The sequence below is a fragment of the Chrysemys picta genome, chromosome 1 (genome assembly GCF_011386835.1).
Source record: "Chrysemys picta bellii isolate R12L10 chromosome 1, ASM1138683v2, whole genome shotgun sequence".
NCBI classification, from domain to species: domain Eukaryota; kingdom Metazoa; phylum Chordata; order Testudines; family Emydidae; genus Chrysemys; species Chrysemys picta.
In genome coordinates this window covers 109,857,515-109,878,462 of record NC_088791.1, presented here as the reverse complement: position 1 = coordinate 109,878,462, position 20,948 = coordinate 109,857,515, and the positions used below count along the sequence as shown (strand labels likewise).

Genomic DNA, 20,948 nt, shown 5'->3' with positions numbered 1-20,948 from the left:
CCTTCTTGCCTGAATATTAGGCAATTTTTTGGGAGGACTCTGTCGTGTGTCTTTCACTCGCATGTTTACAATCTACTGTCCCAAGCAGTTCCTATCCTGCCAGAGCCTTTTGGCCTGGCCAGAAAAGAGAGGCACAAAATCACAGAATGGTCAGAACTTGATTAGGCTCTTTAAAAATCTTAGCAGATGCCCACTGAGCATGCTCAGCAGTCTATTTTCCACTTGTTTATCATTTTTTGTTACTCCACTTCCATTCACCCCCCTTCCAGGTGCTGGGCCTCATTGAGTATTATGCCCCTGTTTCAAGTTTCAGGTTTTGGCTTTATATTAAATTACTATTCTTTTTTATTTTTTTTATTTCATTTATTATTAATGTACCTTGGGGAAATATTTTCCCACTTTCCTATCATTCAAAACAATTTTTGCTCAAACTTAAAAAAAAAAAAATTAACTTTGAAGAAGCGTCCGAGTTTGGTCATTTTTCATGCCATTCCAAAAGGGAATCTGTCAGAAAGTTACAAAGATAAGAATATAGGAGTAGCAGGGAAACTGTTTTGTGTTCCTGCATATTTCAGAACCCTGCCGTTGGCTAAATGCATTTTTTTCAACATCATTTGAACACATCAGGGCCCTACGGTCAGGGCCGGCTCTGGCTTTTTTGCCGCCCCAGGCAAAAAAGCCTCCGGCCGCCGCCCCCCCCCCTCCCCACGCGGCAGGGGAGGGCGCCGGGGGGGGAGGGCGGCCGGAGCCCCGGGGAGAGGGCGGAGAGCCCAGGCGGGGCTCCGCTCTCCCCAGTCGGGGCTCCGCTCTCCCCGGCGGCCGGAGCCGGAGCACCACACCGCACCGCCCCCCTCCAGGTGCCACCCCAAGCACAAGCTTGGTGGGCCGGTGCCTGGAGCCGGCCCTGCCTACGGTGTGCTGAAAAGAATAAGGCAAAAGGCCCAGTGTTCTCAAACCAATGAGCAGCACATACCAGCCCAAGCTACGTGCATAGGTAAACACACCCAGGCAGCATGCAAGAATACAAACATCCCATTGGTGTGGATATAGGGAGAGCCACCCAGGCAGTGTGAATATTCACTACAAGCCAAATCCTGAGGGGTGCTGAGCACATGCTGCGCCATTGCTACTCCCACTTGATGTCAACAAGTGGAGGCTTAAGGACCCATATCTCCCATTGAAGCCAGTGGTGTTTGAGAAATCTTTGTGCGGTGCCTTGTAGGTGGTGCTCATCATCTTGCAGGATTTGGCCCTGTGGGAATTTCAGATGCTTAGTAGCTCTCAGGACGACTTGGCCCAGGAAGTGAGTTTATGGTTTGTCCTATTGTTGAGAAGTGTTATTGCTTTAATAAACAGTTCAACGTATGTTTTCACTGGGTGGCTCCTGAGTTCCATCATGTGGTTGAACAGGGGATGTGTACACTGAGAGCCTTCATCAACCAACTGGACTCTTCCTCTCCAAAGCAGCTCTTGCACCTTATGTATTAGGGTGGTGCTTGGTGTACTGTACTGCTATAGAAAGAGTTGTCACACACGGCACTTGAAGTATCTTAAAAGAATTCCGGTTCTCTTCTAAAGGCCCCACTTTGGGGCCTGCTCCACAACTCATTAAAGTTGATGGAAAAACACCCAGTGACTTAAATGGGCTTTGGAATAGGCCCGAGAGAAGAAATGCCTAGAAAACCAAATGAATACTAATCCGTTGTGAAATGAAGTGATACAAATATTAAAGTCACAGTTGGTGTCCGTGTTCCTTGCTGATGCCAGGGTGTAATGAAAACAATTTACTATCCCCAGCCTGCAGACTGTTTGGATCCCAGGATGTATGTGTGACATGTATACACAGGTCACATTTCCCATCACCAGAAAACTTGGAGGAAAATACATCCTCATGTCCTGCAGTCAAGCTTAGTTTAGTCTCAATATTTACAGGTAGGTAGATCTACAGATTAGACTGCCTATATAATTCTGTGCATCCATATACATACATAGACGCTTCATACAGTGTAAGATAAGCCCTTATACATAGACATGGACACAGCATTGTCCAGGGATCAGAGGACCTGGGTTCTAGTCTAGGCTCTACCCAGACATAGGACGAGTCATTTAACTCCTCTGTGACTCAGTTAGCCTATTTGTAAAATGGGGATAGTGATACTTTTTCTTCATTTACGAAGTGCTTTGGACAAAAATGCTATGTCAATTTCACATGTTATTAAACACCATCATTTCTAAGCTGCCATATTGGCTGCCCTCTGTGATAATGCTTCCAGCGGTGAGGAAACAAAGAGGGTCACCAGAGACACTGCAGCTGCCAGTCAATTTTGTCTGTCCTCGTGAATGAAATCTGGAAATGTCCTAGCAGAGATCAGCCAGCACAAATCACCATCTACCACACCTGCAAACTCTAGAGGAGCTTACAGGTTTTAAGACCTTACTATGGGTCTACAGGGAGAGCCCATTAGTCTGTGGGTAAAGCCTCCCTCTGATTGGTTGCCCTTCCCCATCCTCCCACCTCCTCAGAAGGGGCAGCCAATCAGAGCTTTATCGCTCCCCGCAGGAGCAGCAGAAGTTTTTGAGTAGGGAAGGTGAGAGGACCGGACACCATTTTCACCAGAGGGGAGGGGAGGAGGAGAGAGCAGAAAGAACCCAACCCCTCAAGGCAGGAACCAACCTGCTCACGCCTCTCCTCTTATGAATAATATGTCCACTTCTTTCTGCTCCTCCCTCCCCATCTACAGTAGTTATGGGCCTCATTGCTGTGGTACTTGAGCACCTTCTTCTTCAATGCTTAGCCGAATGGTCAGCCATAGCGATCGTTCGCCATTTGAGCCGTTCCTGTGCAGCTGCAAGGGATTGACAGCCCGAGAGTCCAGCATTGGAGCAGACTTGATGGACACAAGAGCGAACGATTGGCCCAAAGAATACCTTGTCCTACTGGCAGGAGATGGAGGCGCAGTAACGCAAACCTTTTCCTGGATCTGCCCGTACTGGCTTCACGCTATGCGGCCCGAGCCACTGAGTCTTTCTCAGTGACTTCCTTCACCTCGGGTAGGTAGGTGTTGCTGCTGCCCTGCATCTTTGCCGCTTGAGCACCACCCCTCATTAATATATTTATTCTCCCAGACTCCCTGTGAAGAAGGGAAGGGCTAACATCCCTATTTTACAGAAGGGGAACTCAGGCACTGGGGCCCAGTCTCTCAAAGGGATTTAGGCTCCTGAAATCAATGGAAGCTAGGAGCTTAAATACCTTTTGAGGCTCTGGGCCAGCAAGGCTAAGCAACCTGCCTGAGGTAACACAGGAAGTCTGTGGTAGGGCAGGAAATTGAACCCAGGTCTTCCTAATCAGTGGACCATCCTCCCTCTCCTCCTCTTTATCCCCGTACTCCCAGGTCTGGGGGGTGTAAGACCAAGAAGTCTCTGGTGGAGCTTCAGCCTGGGCTTGGAACTGGGGTGATGAAGAAGAGCCCCCCAGGGTGCAGGAGGGACAGCGGTGTGCTCGGGAACAAGGGGTAGATATGGGGATGAGGGATGCAAAATTAACTGATATGGGGCTGGAGGCGCATGCAGAATTAATTAATTGGTGCTGGATGCCCCTGGACAATCAGGAAGCTCCTTATGCAGCTGGGTGTAATTTTATCACCAGATTTTGGCAGCTATGATCTATCCAATGCCCACCATTCTTCACTCATCGTCCATGACTTCAGTAACTCAGCCAGAGGTTGTGGGTCTACTCCAGGAGTGGATGGGTGAGACTCTGTGGCCTGCAATGTGCAGGAGGTCAGACTAGATGATCACAATGGTCCCTTCTGACCTAAAAGTCTCTGAGGCCTGCTGGACTGATGCTACTTATCCAAGAGAGCTATTGAGAAAGCAAAGGACTGGAACTATAGGGAATGGAATATTTTAAATCCTGTTACATTTTTCACAGCAAGTGGCAGGTGAGAGCTTGTGTTATCCATGAAATAATTATGTTAAGAGCCCACCCAGCCAAGTGGCACATAGAAACTTCTGTATTGTGAATGCACAGAAGTATGTATGGGAAGCCCTTTGGGCACTAATGAATTCCCAAGGGGATGAGAGTTATTCCTGTCTCTGGTGCTGGTGGGTCTTGGGTTGTCAGAATGTCTTTGGCTACTGAGTTTGAAGCTTTGTCAGCTGAAGATTGGAGATGAAGAGGTGAAAGATACTGAGGAAAAAAGGACCAGCATAACACCAGAGGGTAGAAAAGTGTGAATTGTATATCAATATGGGTCTGTCCTATATCTATCCATCTATCATATCACTTATAGAATGCCCAACCACTGTCATAGCTACAGTCCAAATGTGTGTGGTTTTTTAAATTATTATTTTTTTTAACAGGAGCTCAGTGTTACTCATTGGCTTTCCCCCCTGCAGAGCTACAGGTTTAAAAGGTCAGGACTGTTTGTGTAGGAACATGTCAGAGCTGAATGACTGAAGCGTGTTTGCAGCCATAGCCGTGTGCGATACTGTCAGGCTGTAACGCTATATTACAGTGTTGCTTGAAATAATCTCACTTGTGGAACTTTAGCACCAATATTTTCAAAGAGCTGCATACAAATTTAGCCTCACTATTGTCCTGAATGACTCACATTGGTTGGAATGATTTGCTGATTTGAATGGGAGTAACAGTCTGTACCTAAATCCTGCAAGCTGAATGAAAATTAAAAGGTAGATGGTTAACTGAAAAGAAAGGCAAAAAAGAAAGAAAGTGGAAAGGGGGCTTACTGAGAGACAGGAAGTGCTACCACTATGATCTGTGCTAAGCAACAATAGGATATACCCAGCCTGTTCCTATTCTCAGGCTCTATTTCTGGCTGGGGGAGGAGAGGGGGATGTGGGGAGGGGCATTTCTGTAAACCTGATCATTTGTGTTGTCACTAGACCCCTTGAGGGAGATAGTCGTACACCGTACAGGTATGTGGGTGTGCAGATTTATACAGACAGTGCAGACACTAGGCCAGATGCTGATCTCAGTTACACCAGTTGCTCTGTTGACCGCAGTAGAGTTGCTCTGGATTTACACCGGTGTAACTGAAATCAGAGTCCAGCCCACAAATAAACCTGCAGCCCTTACTCGCTGGGTAATTCTCATTCATGAGCAGTCCACTTGACTTCAGTGAGTCTTACTGGCATTACTAAAGGATCTGGGCCATGGACTGCCATTGTGACTTTTGATGAGGCTCTATTCCGGAGCAGTTTGAAAGGGTGTCATACTTGAATCTCCAAGACAACACAGCGCCTGCTTCTAGTCTCACTTGCACCAGGGTAATTCAATGAATTTTCAGCAGAGTAACTCTGGATTAACACTGATGTTACTATTAAGTGAGAGGAGAATTGGGCCCACAGTAGCGTTCTAGGGAGACCACTCCTGCAACCTCATGGACAATTGTTTCACAGACGGATTGTTTAGTCGGTATCTGCCTGATGAAGTTAATTGACAATAGAATGGGACATGATAGCTTTTGTTCCTTGGGATCCCCCCATTAATGGAGTGAGAGCTGCACAGCTCTGTAGCTCTCCTGGGCCCCAGATGTTAGCCCTCTCTGGGCTGGGCTGCAGTGGGAAATTACATCGGCATTGCTACATCTCTCAGAGGTGTGAACAATCCGCACACTGAGAGATGTAGCTATGCTGACCTAGCCCGACAGAATAATTCTTCCATTGCCCTAGCTACCACCTCTCAGGGAGGTGGGTTACCTGTGCGGACAGGAGAACCTATTGGCAGAGGCGGGGTCTACACTGAAGCACTACAGCTCCCTCATTTGTTTTGGTCTTTGGATGAAAGCTTCTCTCCAGAAACCCCATGAACGGAGTGCTTGCTTAACTTTAAGCACTTTCTCAAAGTTTCTACATTAATTAATGTGTTTCAAAATTTCCCGTGAAAATGAATTGGCATTTTTCGACCCGTTCTAATGAGAGCATTATATAATATATATCCCCAGGGCTTAAATTCAGGTAAATATTTTCAAACCCACGAGGCAGAAGCCCCGAGCCCTGGCGTACTCTGGGGGGCTGAAGCCCTGAGCTCTAGCGCCTCCCATGGGGGGGCTCTGGGAAATACTCTCTGAGAATGTAAGCTCTGTATATCCATAGATAGCATGGGGTGGGGGGATGTGTCTTTTAGCATGATAGTGCTTCAGGCAGGGATTGATTCTGTGTGGGTACAGTGCCCTGCATGATGCGGCCAGCCTTTGGGCTCTGCAGTAGTTAATAATAACGAATATCTGTGAGTCAGAGCAGGGTGGAAGTAGGGCATGAGCATATCGCATACAGAGAATCTTTTTTTATTGCTTTCCTCTTTACAGCCATTTGTGTGATGTAAACATCAGGCAGAAAGGGCTTCTCCAGACAAGCACCTGTTTAATTCATTTTCTATGATGTTCTTAACATGGGATGGGCTGATATTCATCATTAGCTCCAGGTAATACAGATTTTGCGAACATGAATGTGACCCTCCAGGCCCTGGGAAATTCCCTGCCTTAAACTGAAAGGGGATTTTTATCTGCACAAGCCCTTTGCCAGGGGATGTGGGTGTCTGTGGAATGCATTGTAGTCAGTAAAGGATTTGCACCATGGTGCAATCAATACCTACCCTGGACTCTCTTCCATAAGGATATGGAGGTGCTACATGCATCCGTCAGGGAGGAGATCTCACGCAGTGTGTACCTGTTTTTCTACATATATGAGGAGGTCTGTTCTCCCATGGCTGTGCAGAGTTTTACATAAGTCAGTTTCATTGACATTAGTGTTAACCTTTCATATAAATGTGTGTATCTCTGTTTGGAATGGGAAGAGCAGTTTTCCCTTATATGTCTCCGATCCAAATATTAACCAACCCTGAGTCTGCTTAGCTTAAGAGATGTGGTAAGATCACACCCACAGATAGTATGGCTGCAATGTTTGGACATTGTATGACTGTATATGAAGTGTGTTTGTTTTTGTACCGTATATATTTGTATGTTCAGCACATGTGCAAATACATTAGCTGCACTGTGTCCTTGCATGTACAGCCTGTTTGCATGTGCTGTGAGTGTTTATGTACAGCATGTGCATATGTCTATGTGTGTGTTTATCTGCAGCCTGCATGTACATGATACATGGGTTTGTAAATGCAGCATGTGAACATGGTATTATCTGCTGTGTACACACATTTGCATGTGTGTGCAGGTCTCCTCCCCCAAAGGTGCGTAAGTACATAAATGTGTAGATGAATTCCCACTGGCTGTGTGATGCTCCAGTGGAACGGAAGGGAGGCTTTGCATTCCTGTCCACTCTACCACACCGTGGGGGCAAACCTGCATTGAATTGGCTTCTCGCTGATGAGAACCATTTCTTCCCGGCTGCCTTTGGGCCTGATCCTCAGAGAGGCTGAGCACAGCCAGCTGCTATTGACATCAATGGGCGCGCAAGCTGCTCAACCCCTCCCAAAATCAGGTCCTTGGCACCTAGCCCATCCAGCCCACACGCACAGAGGGGTCTAAGGACACAATGAATTAGCTGAGACAAAGAAGACATTAGTGCACAAGTGACATATCTCAATATAATTTCTAAAACTCTATGAATTGGACAGATAAAATACTTCTGGTCTATTTTTGTTACAAAATATTAGCCATTTGGATTCTTTGCTAGGTGTGACCACACCGCTGTTCCCAAAGGAAGCTGCTCGGAAGGATATTTACAGCAGGAAACAGAGACAGACAGACAGGTGCTCTCAAAAGCCTACACATAGGTAACATTTGTGTTTTTAAAAAAGAAACATTCAGATGGGATGTGCCGTGTGGCGAAGGTGTGAGACGCTGATGCCGTAAAAGCCGCTGTCCCAGGCGTGGCTGCTGAAAAGCGGTCCGGAGAAAATGGGCTAGAGCCTTTAGAGAATTACAAATAGATCCCAAGAAACATTTCTGGCAGCTCCAGGCTCCTGTCCTTAGCATGAGCTGCTAGAGCAGCGGGCGCAGCATAAGCTAAGTCAGCAAAGAAGTCTGATTTGCATTCCCCATTTCAAAGCAGAGATTCTCCCAAGTAGCAGCTCGTGGCAGCCAGGACTGAACTGTGTTTTAGAAGCCCCACAAACATATGACAATAATTCCAGATTGAGCCTTCTAAAAAATACTCAAGTATTCTAGACCAATAGCCCCAAAACACTGCAGAACATGGTTGAGTTTTTGAAGAAGGGGATTTGGAGTCAGTTAGCTTCCACTTTACGACCAAACACATAAAGGGTAACAATGGATGCTGTGGAATTCCTTCTGGGATTTATGAAAATCCATATTAAAAAAATACTGTAATATTGTACAGCCATGGCCCAAATCCTCTTGTATCTGCTGGCCTGATTCTCCCCTCTCTCTCTTTCATACCAGTGTTGCCCTGGGGTAACAGCCAACGTTACTGATAATTTACACAAGTGTAAGAGAAGAATCAAGACCAGAGAGAGACATCTTCTGGGCTAATGTAAAGGGACAGAGTGCCTTCCACTTTGTTTTTACCCCAGAGGAGGTTTTTTGCTCCTTGTGTGCTGGACCATTACTGTTCAATGCTGTGTTGTTTGTTTAATATGCGATGATCTGAATGCAGCAGCAAATCATCACTTCAGTTTGGCTTATCTAATTTCTGCAGCAGGCGCCTGCCTGATCTCACAATCCAAAATCTCCTGCCAGTCTCACAGTCAGAAAAACCATTGTGTGTGGGCTGGTGATTTTCTTTGGGCCACGTTTCTCACAGCAAGGGGTGGATTGTTTCTTGCTTTTCCCCAGGCCTTTCGCTACAATGTTTGTTCAATCTCTTTGTCTAACGGCACCCTGCAAGTGATCAGGTTATGTGCAGTGGTGTCTACTTGCAGAATTATAAGTATACTGAGTGTGTGTGTGTGTGTCTGTCCATCTGTGGATGGGGAGTAGTGGGGCACAGGAGTACAATAGGCCAGATGGTGTATATACACATTTTAAAGTGCTTGTAACTCTCTTAGATGAACCCAAAGGAAAATCAGCAGAGGGTCTCTGGTCACAGTCCCAGAGGGCTCAACTACACAATGGATTTTAAGCAACCCCTTCTACTAAAGGAAAATCCTGGAATAAACCAAATAACCCTTGCCAATTAACCTTCACGGAAACAGGCTGCATGTCCAGCAGTGTAGAAGCCAACTAGAGGAGGTGGTATGGTATGTGATTGCTTCCCTGACCAAATCTCCATACCAGAAGCAGTCTTTGGTAGGTCAGGGAAGTGGAGCTCCCTCACCCTACTACACCCCTTCACCCCATGTATTGATCAATCCTAGCCCTACTGTTAGCTTGCTTCTGGATTCTCTGTAACTTGAAGCCTTTAAATCAAGATTTGAAGAGTTCTATAACTCAGCCTGAGGTTACAGGCCTAGTGCAGGAGTGGGTGGGTGAGGGTCTGTGGCCTGTGATGCGCAGGCCAGACTAGATGATCATGATGGTCCCTTCTGACCGTAAAGCCTATGAACTGAGGAGTCCTTTATCCAGTGTTAAGGGGGTGGGGGGAAGGACTCAGACTCAGGAAAGCTTCCTGCTTTATATGTTGTCTTAACTTCGCCAATTAATTATTAATAATGCAAATCTCTCTTCTAGGAACTTCACCTTGCTATGAATATTTTATCTAAAATAATTATTTCATCAACTACTTTAAGGTGTTTTGTTGTCACTTTGTGTTGTGTCAAATAAAATCCAATTTATTTAAACACACACAAACCTTCACTGGCTTAATGAACTCTGGGAAAAATCAGCCTTCCTTCAAGGCTGAGAGAATAAGCCTGGAGAAGGAAGAAAACTGCCAGAGATGCTTAGACACTTTCATCTCCACATCAGCAGTGGGTAAAAATAAAATGCTACCAACTGCTAGCTGGCAGCGAGGTGGCAAATTCCACCTGTAGGATTTCCCAGTAAGCTAAGGCCCAGTCAAACGAATTCCTGCCTATAGCTAGTCTGGAAGGGCTCACCCACTCCTCACTACAAAGCCAGAGGGCATGGGAGCCAGTCTGCATTTCAGAGCCCGCTGCAGGAGAGGGGAGCTGAAAGTCAGGCCATGTAACATTGGCCGCAGTGAAAGTTCAGCACTGCAAAGAAGGGGGCCTTAAAACTGGTCCCACTAAAGGTGGGGGGGGGCAGTTTCTCAGGAGAAAGAGCTTCCTAATCTTGGGCCCTTACCAGGTTCCAGGCCCCTGCCTTGCCCACAGACTGGGAGGGCTCATCATAAGCATCCTCTGCGTGGTGCCTGTTTGTTTCCCTTTAATCTGTATTTGGCATTAAGTATAAAAGCGGAGGCATTACATCCTGCTTCGGACAGAAAAACAAAGCCAAGAAAGCAGCATCTGCATGTGTGTGTACACGGGACGCTCACTGAAACGGGGTGTATGTGTGTTCCAAATGTGGGGATAGCGCAGCAAGCGCTGGGCTTGTTACCAGGCTTTTTGCCAATACCTAGGCACGGTCCTGGGTGCCCCAGCGAAATACAGCGTGTCTCCCCCCAACCCTGCCTGGGAGTCAGGCTGACATCCCACAGCGTGGGGCTTTCATGACCCTGATCCAGAAACTTTTTCATCCTGATCCCGTTCAAACCCTGGCTGATCACAAGCCCTTCAAGCCGAGTGTCCTGGCAGAGCCCACTGACATGTGAAAGGATGTGGGACAGCCCGACATGCAGGGCCTGACAAATCACAGCCTTTGCTTCTGCGAATAGCCCCACTGAACTCAAGGGGATGGAGCCAACTGGGGTAAAAGCCCTCCTGTATCTGACTCAACCCTACATTCCCTGATGAATCAAGCACTGTCCTCCACAATCCCCCACCTCCAGGTGACCGACAAGAAAACTGCAGTGTCACCAGCCAGCACCGGGCTCCCATATCTCAGCCACACGTGGCAAGGAAAAATCCTCTCTCTCTCTCTTGCACACTTTTTAAAAATCTAAAATAAGGACCTAAAACTTGTTCTGCCCTATTTTCAAATTCTAAAGTTGCTCTGCTTAAGCCGAGCGAGCGAGACCAAAGCCTTTAAGCTAATTAATACCTGCTCCTCCCCGCTGCGTGGGGAGATTTTTTTTCTAAAAATACAGCCCTAGCCCATTTTAATGCCGGCTTTCTGCATGTCAGTGTGACCGATAAGCGAAAGGAGCTGAGCTGTCATCTCCCTCTGGAGCGCTGAAAGTTGTCTTAGGGGGAGTGGGAGGGATCCCAGTGTGTGCAAAGGGTGGGAGTGTGAGGACAGGACCAAATTCCCATAAGGGAGCTTTAAGCAGGGGCAACAGACTAGCCAAGCAGGAGGCCGTGTTTAAAGCGTGAGTCCCCAAGGCTGTCGGGAAGGTTGGCTCCAAACATCCCCCTCCGTGCAACACTGAATGGAAAGGACCAAATGAAGGGATTTTCCATCCCAGAAGGTGAACTTAACATTTGGCTTTTTCTCAAGAGCACAAATTCCAGTGAGAAGGAGACACAAAATCAGCAGGGAGAGGACATGGGTGCGGTTGGGGCTGAGGGAGTCCTCCAGGTGTGGGAGCATACTCCTTTGTGCCAGAAAAGACCACCCTGTGTGTGTGTCTGTGCGCGAGCACCCTGGATCCAGACAGCGCTAGCTCTTTGAGAAAGCAGCCCCCCCAGAAAGCTAATCTCTCCCTTCTGTGCCCCCAGAACAACTTGGTGTTTCCTTTCCTAAGCATGCGCCGAGCATACTCTACCACACAGGTGTATTTACATGTGATGAGTTCTGCTGGGTCTCAGCAAAGCTCTCATGGTACAGTGTCCCAATTTAACAACAGAAAGCATTTTGGTGTTCAAAGTGAGGCCATCATTGGGTTCTACCGCAGCTTGGGACAGTCTCCCCTTCTCCTGCTCGTGCTCTCTCAGAACTGGCTGCTGTGAGAGGAGAAGATACCAAAGGGCTGTGAGGCGGAAGCATGTGATGAGTCTCACAAGTTCTCAGCTCCAGCTTAGCAGGCAGCAACGGCGGCAGCAGTGTTGGGGACAGTAGCTCCTCCCCCCACCCCACCCCACCCCACCCATGCTCTACCCAAAGTTGGTGCCCTGAAAGGTGAGTCTGTTCCCATCAGAACCCGTCAAAGTTTCGTGTGATAAAATCTGTGGCAGGGGACAGGCGAGGTGGAGGAGAGGGGTGAGGAGGAGAAAGAGGGGCCGAAATAGCAAACAGAAGACACAGAGCAAACAAAGCAGAGAATCAACAAGCTCACTGGAAGCAGGGTGGCAAAGAACTATGGTGGGGTCCATGGAGTGAGTTGGCGTGAGCGGCTGGGCGGGAGGCTCAGGTGGAAGTGTGAGCTCCAGGACTGGCAGTTTCTATAAAGAGCTCTTCACAATTACCATCATCTCAGGGCAGATGGGGAGGAGTTAGGTCTGTTCAGGCTTGGTTTTTCTTCTCTTTTACTAAAAAATAAATCCCAAACTAGATCTCTTTGTAGACAGAAAGGGTCCCGGGGAAAATCTGTGCTGTTTGGTGGTGCTGGTGGTGTGGCTACACTAGACTGCGTGATCCACTGGAGTACCTACGCCTATGAAGCAGGGAGCTGGGGGGGCAGTACTGGTGTGGGTGGTTGTAGGGTGGTGGTGGAGGCGGAAGTGGGGGCTGATGGATGATTTTCACTGGGGTCCCTTGGAGCCCGCTGCCTGCACTGCGCAACGGGGTGGAGCTGCAGGAATCGGAGGAGACGTAGCGGGTCAGAGTCTGGTTGAGGGCCGGCTCCATACGAGCGAGGCACGGCTTGTCCAAGACAATGACTTTGACAATCTGCTGGCACTGTACAAGTGTCCCCGCCGAGGCGGGATAGGAGGGTACCAATGCTGTCTCCAGCCTCTCCCGTGGCATGTTAGGACGCGTGCTGGCCTGCGTTCCACTCTCGGGCCCCAGGACGGAGTTGTGCTGGTACGTTTGAAGCCTGTTGTGAATTGACACCTAGTTTAGAAACAGTCAAAGAAGCATTAAATGTTACAAGACATTTTCCCATCTGCTACTACTGGCTGCCCTGAGCCCCACAATCTCTCATTTGCATCAACCATAACCCACCCAAAGCATGATGCCCAGCCACAGCTCCCTCTCCCCGGCCAATAGCTATCTCCCCTCCCATGCCCCAGCTAGAACTAAGGTGCCCTCTTGTTGCCATCACATGAAAGGCAGGGTCAGCCTTTCCAAATGCAATGCAAACGTTGATTATCCAAACCTCCTGGGGCGTGTGAATGAGTTCTGGTAGTGGGAGCCTCTGAGAATTCTCATTGTATTGTATTGACCTCGGGGGCTGTGCCCTGGCTCCAGGAAGCAGGGCAGGCGGGTTGGTGAGCAGGGTTTCAGATAATCAAGGTTGTACAGTTCTGCAAAATGACATTGGCTGAGGCTCAGCGCGAGACTCGTGCCTGTCCCAGCGCCCCATCTCCCTGAGCAGGAAGGTGCACAACATGATTTGCTAAGCTGTTTACAAAGAGAAAAAAGCAGAAATCTGACATATTCCAGCAAACTGCGGCTCCCGCTGATCCGTTTGATGGTTTGTAAGTGAAAGGAAATGAGTTAAAAGAAATTACCCATCTAGCTAGTACAATGATAAAAGAAAGGCATGATGAAATGGCAGCAGATTAGATAATCTCAGAGAAAATGGAGATGCTCTTCTGCTGATGCGAATTACTGGGCGATCAGAAGGAAGAGGGGAAAGGAAGAGAGGCTTTAGGGGTCTCCATGGACCTGAAGAGAGTCCCCCATGTATGGGCACCCACTGATTCCAGAGTGAAAATGGGACAGGAGCTCAAATGTAATGGAACTCCCCCAGGTCACAGGGGTCGGCAGGGCAACAGGCCGGCTCCCAGAAGTGGGTGGCTGCAGGGCAATGAAGCAAGTGGGGCTGTCCTGGGAGGACTGGCTGATGGCAGAGCTCTCCCTGCCCATGGGTGTCTGCCAGGTGATGGAGATCCCCGGGGGGGAGGGCACAGGGGGTTGGCTGGCAGCAGGGAGGAAACAAGACTCCCTCATGGGGACTGGGTGATAGTACAGTTCCCCCCGCCAATGGATGGCTGCAGGTAGCGGCGCTCCCCATGGGGGGGATGGGTGGCTGCTGGGCTTCCCCGGGGCACTGATTAGCTGTAAGGAAGTGAAGCTGCCTCCAGAACTGGGTCACTTTGGGGGGGGACAGAATTCTGACATGGGAAAAAGTGTCTGCAGGTTGCTGGTGCTTCCCCACAAGAGTAGGTGTGTGGAGGACGGTGGCAGAATGTACGTCTGCTGGCAGATGGCACGACCCACTGGGAACCGGTGTCTACGAGGAATGGAGCTCTCATGGGAAGCTGCAGGGTAACTGAGCTTCCCTCAGGAATGGGTATCTTTGAGGTGATGGAGCCTCCCCTAGGAAAGAGTGGCTGCAGGACCTGAAGTGCTAGCAGCACCCCAACTCACTGAGGCAATGAGCTGTAGGGAAACATCAGTCCCAGCAGAAACTGGAAGCTGAGGACTGAAAGCACCTACCTCAGGAAATGGTTGTCTGCAGGGAAATGCAGCTTCCTCTTCCCTCAAAGGGGACTGAGAGCTGCAGAGGGATGGAGTGCACTATGGCAAGAGGCATCTGCCAGGGGATAGAACTGCCCTGAGAAAGGCCAAGTTGAGGGCAGCTAAGACACTTAGGAAAGATCTCCTTGGTGATACAGCTATGCTGGGAGAATGGGCAGCTGGAAGGTAACGGGGGTCTCTGCGTAAGAAAGCGTATCTGCTAGGAATTGGCAGTCCCTGCAGAAATGTGTGCAAACCAGACAGTGGAGCTCCCTGCATAGGAAGGTGACTCTCTGGGGCAAGGTTTGCAGGGAAGGTTGCTGCGGGTGAGTTCGCACTGGTGGCTGCATGGCGTTAGCAATGTCAGTGGCCTGTCCAGGCAAGTTTTTAGCTGGGTTCTCAGTCTTCCCTTAAGTAGCAGCGCGGGTTAGTCTATGGCATTTGGGAGCTCGGTCCATGAGGGATGTTGCAGTTATAAAGACGGATTGAAAATGCTTTGAAGTTTAGTTTGGATTTGAAAGTTGTATTACCCGTCCTAGCAGTAACTTTTAATTGTATCTCTGGAAATTGGTAAAATTGTCAGTCTGGCTGGGGAGGCATTGATTAAAACCTGAGAAAAGAAACAACAGAGAATGTGAGAAGAGCTGAAGTGAGAGAGAATTACTTACCTCAGCTGCTCTGTGCTCTACTTACCTCCACTGTGCTATCTGAGACCTTCTCCCCCAACTCCTTCTTGCCTTTGAAAGAAAACAGACCTATCAGTGAGGAAACCTACGTCTCATGGCATGAGAAGGAGCATAGCATGAGGCAGTGGCAGCTCAGGGGACAGGGGAGGGGCTATGGAGCCTCGAGGTTCAACTCCAGCCCAGACTGATGGCAACTGATTGTTGTTTCATGTGATAACCACTTGGTGGGGTACATGAAATGAGCTGCTGATCCCAGCTCAGTTTCTTGTGGACTGGTACCCAAATCATCACCGTGTCTGGCCTTAATTGGCAGTCGTGGCAGAGAAGCCAAGCCAGGAATGAACATGAAGCCTGTGCTACCTAGACGTGGCAGGTCGGTAGGAGGGTGTGAGAAGAGCTTATAGTGCAATTGCCCATTCCTGGGATAAACAGAGGACTTTGGTCTGACGCCTTTCCCCTCCAAAGGGTTCTCTGTGGCTATTGGGGTGGCCCTCAGAGAGGCTTCTAAAGAATTTTCTTAGGTACCTGCTGAGTACTTAGGCCCAAGTCACTTCCACTATTTGCTGAGGGCTCAGCCCTTACTCAGAGTGCTGAGCACTCACGCCCACTGAAGGCAACGCGAGTACGTGTGTGAGTGTCTGAGTAACAGCTGCACAGTCGGCCCCCAAAGGAGAGTGACCTCTAACCTGTCGGAGATGCTTGCTTGGACTGTGGTTCCATCTGAGCCCCGTTGGTCTTTAACGTAAGAGTCTTTGCCCCCTGCTGCTTCTCCAGCTCCCCTGAGAGTCAGAAGGATAACAGTGAATGGGGAGAGACCGGGACAAGAGTGAAGGTGAGACAAAGAAACAGAAGAGAGAGTCACCCAGAAGAGCAGATGTACAAACAAGAAGGGAGAGACCAAGAGGCAAAGGAAGACAGGAAAGAAATAGGAATTAGAGATGTTGTGTATGCACATGCCCGTAACGCCCCCCCTCCTCCCCCCGGAGGGACAGACTCTGACACCCACATTCACGGGGAGTAGCACCTTACTCCATGAGTGATACATTTGACTCCAATGGGAATACTCATCCATTCAGAGATATTAAGGCCAGCAGGAACCCTCCTGATCTAGCCTGACCTGCAGAGCACAAGCCATAGAATTTCATCTAGCAAAACACAGACTGTGCAGTGACTGGCCCAAGGTCACCAGCAAGCTGTGAACAGAACCCAAGTCTCCTAACTCCCAGTCCAGTACCCTGTCTATGGGGTCATGCTGCCTCTCGCGGAGTAAAATAATGCAACATGATGAAGGTTATCAGCACCTGTGGCTTATACCAGTTCATATATACAGAACCTTCCCAGGTACTCACAGATCATTTCTGTGTATGAACATACATAGGGACAATCACATGCATATTCCAACATACACCCACATGGAAGGGATCTTCAACCCCCCAACACACATGGACATACATACAGGATGACTGCATGGAGTCTGGATCACGCTGGAAGCCTTACATTCAATTCGTATCTGTTCTAGCTCCATCACCTCTGCTATTGACTCTTTTAGATCTTCCACAAATTTCTGCATTTCCTCTGAACCCAGAGCACAGAAGTGTAGTACCTGTTTCTTGTCTGAGCCCGAAAGTGGAGTCACCAGGGTGATGCCATGGGGGTAATCTGAGAACAAGACATGAACAGAGATTGACAGAATGAAAAACCCAGACCTCACAGCACCAGCCCTTGCTTGAGATGTGGCTGTATCGCTCCCACTACAGCACAACATTCAAGACTTTCTAGCACGGATGAAAAGATGCAGTGCATCGTCGTACTGTAGCACAGTGCAGCATCTGGGAACCTGCACTGTTCGGGTCACAGATCCTATGCTGTCCTATAGCATAGGAGCTGTGACTGTACAGGGGATTGTCTCATAGTGCAGCACAGGACCTGTCTCCTGCAGCCCCGAGACACAACTGCCGCATCTCCCTTGCAGTCACTGACAGTACTATGTAACTGGTATTTGCCACCACCACCATGTGATTGCATTTCCTCTGTAGATTACAGCACGGCAAAAAAGGACTCTGCCCAATATTAGGGTTACCATACGTCCGTTTTTTCCCGGATATGTCCGGCTTTTTGGCAATCAAACCCCCGTCCGGGGGGAATTGCCAAAAAGCCGAACATGTCCGGGAAAATGCCGGCCGGGCACTTCCCCTCCCGCGGCTGCTCTGCTCCTCCCCTGACTCTTCGGCTCTGTTTAAGAGCCGAGCTGTCCGAACGCTATGGGCTTCAGGCAGCCCCCTTGCCTCCGGACCCCAGCCGCCGGCCGGGCACTTCCCCTCCCGGGCTCCGGCGGCGCAGGGTCCGGAGGCATGGGGGCTGCCCGAAGCCAGTAGCGCTCGGGCAGCTCAGCTCTTAAACAGAGCCGAAGAGTCAGGGGAGGAGCAGAGCCTCCGGCCACGGCGGCTCTGCTCCTCCCCTGACTCTTCGGCTCTGTTTAAGAGCTGAGCGCTACGGGCTTTGGGCAGCCCCCATGCCTCCGGACCCTGCACCGCCGGAGCCCGGGAGGGGAAGTGCCAGGCCGGGGGCGCAGGATCCGGAGGCATAGGGGCTGCCCGAAGCCCAAGCACTACTGGCTTCATGGTTTGCCGGGCAGCCTCCAGACCCTGCATCCCCGGCTGGGCGCTTCCCCTCCCAGGCTCCAGCTGCGCTGGGGAAGCACCGGCGGGGGGCGCAGGGTCTGGGGGCTGCCCAGCAAACCGTGAAGCCGGTAGAGCTCGGGCAGCCCTTTCCGCGCGGCTGGGAGTGGGAGGGAGGAGGGGCGGAGTTAGGGTGGGGTTGGGGCGGGGAAGGGGCGGAGTTGGGGCAGGCTGGGGGTGGGAAATGGGCGGGGCCAGGGACCCGTGGAGGGTCCTCTTTTTTTATTTGTTAAATATGGTAACCCTACCCAATATGGTGCAAGCACAAATACTACAGTACAGTGCAGAGGCCAGCAACCTCCCGCACTGACATAGCACTGCAATAACCCCACTAAATACCAGCTCAGCATTCAGGAAACTCCAGCACTCAGAATAATAACTGTTACGCTTTTGGTATGTTCCATGTGTTCTGGGAACCTTCAGGACTGAGACATGACAGTACAGAGGATTTGGTTTGAATAGGAACAAAGGACTTACATTCAGGCAACAAATCTTTCTCTCACCCAGCAGGGGACAGAACAAATCTGGCACCATTGAAGCCAATTGCAAAACTCCCACTGATTCCAGTGGGGCCAGGAATTCACTCTAGGTCTCTGTCCTAGCCAGCAGGGGGCATGGCAGGGAAGGAGACATGGGTTTACAAAGGTCATAGCCTGCTCTCTGTCCCAGCCAGCAAGGGGCACCACCTATACTGGGAGGTGATTCCACTGTGCAGAGAGAGGAAGTGGGGCACAGGGAGACATACTCCATTCATCCAGCTTTAAACCAGACAGGCCTATTTTTCACTGGTTTGTCCTCCGTCCAGTACTGAGACAAAACAGGATGTGGACAGTATTGGACAAGGGATGCCATTTTGAAGAGCACACACTGCCTCTGCTGGCGTGAACTTGCACGCATGGCATGTGCGAGGTATTGCTAGCCAGGCTGGAGTCACACCACTCCTGTCCAGTATTCTGGGGATGCGTGAGTGGCCACCCTAACCCGGATAGACTCATTTCTTTCCCACTCAATGTAGGGAATGTGATGGGGAGATGCAAAGGGAGCAGAAAGAGCATAGAGAGATGAGGGCCAGTGTTCTGAGAATGAAAGTGGATGCAGGGAGGAACCAGCCAGAGACTCCAGTCTCCAGCCAGTAGGAGAGCTGCAGAAGCAGCCAAAGCAGGGACCTCCAGCCATCCAGAGAATTTTCTATAGTTTTGATTAGACTTTTTCTGCTCTGTGCTGAGTGGCTGTTTGCTCCACCCTGCCCCTCCCTTCCTTTTTCTTTCCATTTAGCTGATTCCCCTCCTAACGAAACCCACCCAAATAAACAAACAATTGTGGCACTAACATGCCTTTTGCCACCATCCCATTGTTCACTCGGCCTGTGTGTTCTACCCCTTTCTCCTCCCTGTGTCTGTCTTGTCTATTGAGATTGTAAGTTCTTTGGGGCAGAGACCATCAGCTCTGTGTTTGCCCAGTCTAGCATGATGGGGCCCCATTCGTGGTTGGTCCCTAGGCACTATAGTAACTAACATTAATAACAACAACACTCCTAAATTCTAACCCCCGCTCTGACAGTGACACCCCTCTGTGACCTTGGGCCACTTAACCTCTCAGCCTCAACCACCCTATGTGTACAAGAGGGATGCAAGTCATAGTGCCTGTACCAATCTCACAGGGGTGCTGTGAGGGTGAAATAGCATCTGCAAAGAGCACTGAGGATGGGCTAAGTATTATTATCATCTCCCTTCTCCATGGCATACTCCACACAGGTGCCCATAAGTATCAATTAGCTACAGCAGCAGCTTGTGCAAATGCTGCCATCTCCTCCCACTCTGAACTCGGCACCATCAGTTACGCTGAGTGTTTCTGGCACTCCTCCTCCACGGAACCAGTCTAAATAATGACAAATAATGGCTCCATTCCCAGACCATCAAGGTCAAGCCGATGAGGTTTGGCCTCGTGCCACTCTTTTGTGGGTGCCGTTCCAGCAGCTGTTTTGTCTCTTGGCACCTCTGGGGTGGTGGGAGGAGGTGCAGCACCTGAACAACAGTGGTGTGGAAGGCAGAGCCGGACACATGATACCTGTGGGGGGGACAAGCTCTGCAGCCACACTTGCTAAGAGTGCACTCCATCTGATACAGTCTCCATCTGGTGCTGGCTATGTGTGTGGTCCTGGCCATACTGCCAATCCAGCCAGCTGCACCCCCGTCTGCTGCAGAGTGAGCCATACCCCTCTTATGCTCAGGGGGAGCAAGCAGACACATTCTAGCTGCCTCCTGTGCAGATGCAATGAGAGGGATAGTGGGTAGGAGCAACTTCTCCCCAACCCACTGCCCCCATACAGCAATAATTCAGCCCCCAGTTTGGGCAGCATGCTCAAATCCCTGCTGATGGAAACCTTTCCAACTGGAGGTTCCAGATGCAGGGACCTTCCCTCCAGCGCCACCTGCCTATCCCCTCCAGGGAGCCAGCCCACAGCAGACTTACATTCATTCTCAAAAAGATGGAACTGCATCCCCAACAGGCCAACTGACTTGCAAAATGTGTAGGTTGAGGCGCTTTTCTTCTTGGGGCAAAGCTTGAGGATCTGTCAAAGGAGAAACATCAGCAGCTAAGGGCACTGGGAAAGAATGAGGCACGAACAATGCAAACTACTTCGAGTGCACTCCAGAAAAGCTCTGCTAACGCAGCATCAGAGTGATGAATGGTAACCCATAGGCTCTTTGTTTAGTGATTTCCCTGTCATGCCACTCTGCATGCTGTACTTACAGCAGTCCTTCAGAATGTCTACGTACACAAAGCTCCGGATCACACTGTCCTTGCTCCTTAGATGGCCTCTCTTTGACACTCTCCCATTCGCAGCTTTGCAAGCAGATCCTTGTGGGCCAGAGCATGCCATTGAAGGCATGGGCTAGCATTGAGGGTATTACAGAGCCATCCACAACATCCCTTCCAGAGAGCCAGGGGTACAGGGTAAGTGCGCATGCTGCACTGCCCCTTAGAAGATGTAGCACATTCTCCCATGCTCATCTGGCCATTGTCTTGCATCTCCTCTCTGCCCCCTTTCAGTTGGCTAGTGCCCTGGGGGACAC

The 20,948-nt window shown here is 49.8% G+C and overlaps 1 protein-coding gene across 5 annotated transcripts in view; it reads right to left on the bottom strand.

Annotated features, from left to right (window-relative positions):
* Nucleotides 1–7,550: 7,550 nt before the first annotated feature.
* Nucleotides 7,551–20,948, bottom strand: part of IQSEC3 (IQ motif and Sec7 domain ArfGEF 3) — a 126,124-nt gene continuing 112,726 nt past the window's right edge. For 2 of the 5 annotated variants that reach the window (XM_042849804.2, XM_065566830.1), the window contains 5 exons: nt 20,344–20,443; nt 16,691–16,852; nt 15,880–15,972; nt 15,201–15,244; nt 7,551–12,935 (listed from right to left, as the gene is read on the bottom strand). In XM_042849804.2, the coding sequence (XP_042705738.2) occupies nt 12,498–12,935; nt 15,201–15,244; nt 15,880–15,972; nt 16,691–16,852; nt 20,344–20,443 (837 nt within the window). In that variant the 3' untranslated portion in view covers nt 7,551–12,497. Of the gene's footprint in view, nt 12,936–15,037; nt 15,118–15,200; nt 15,245–15,879; nt 15,973–16,690; nt 16,853–20,343; nt 20,444–20,948 lie in introns of all 5 variants that reach the window. The other 3 variants (XM_005308726.5, XM_005308725.5, XM_005308727.5) reach the window with 3 other exon arrangements.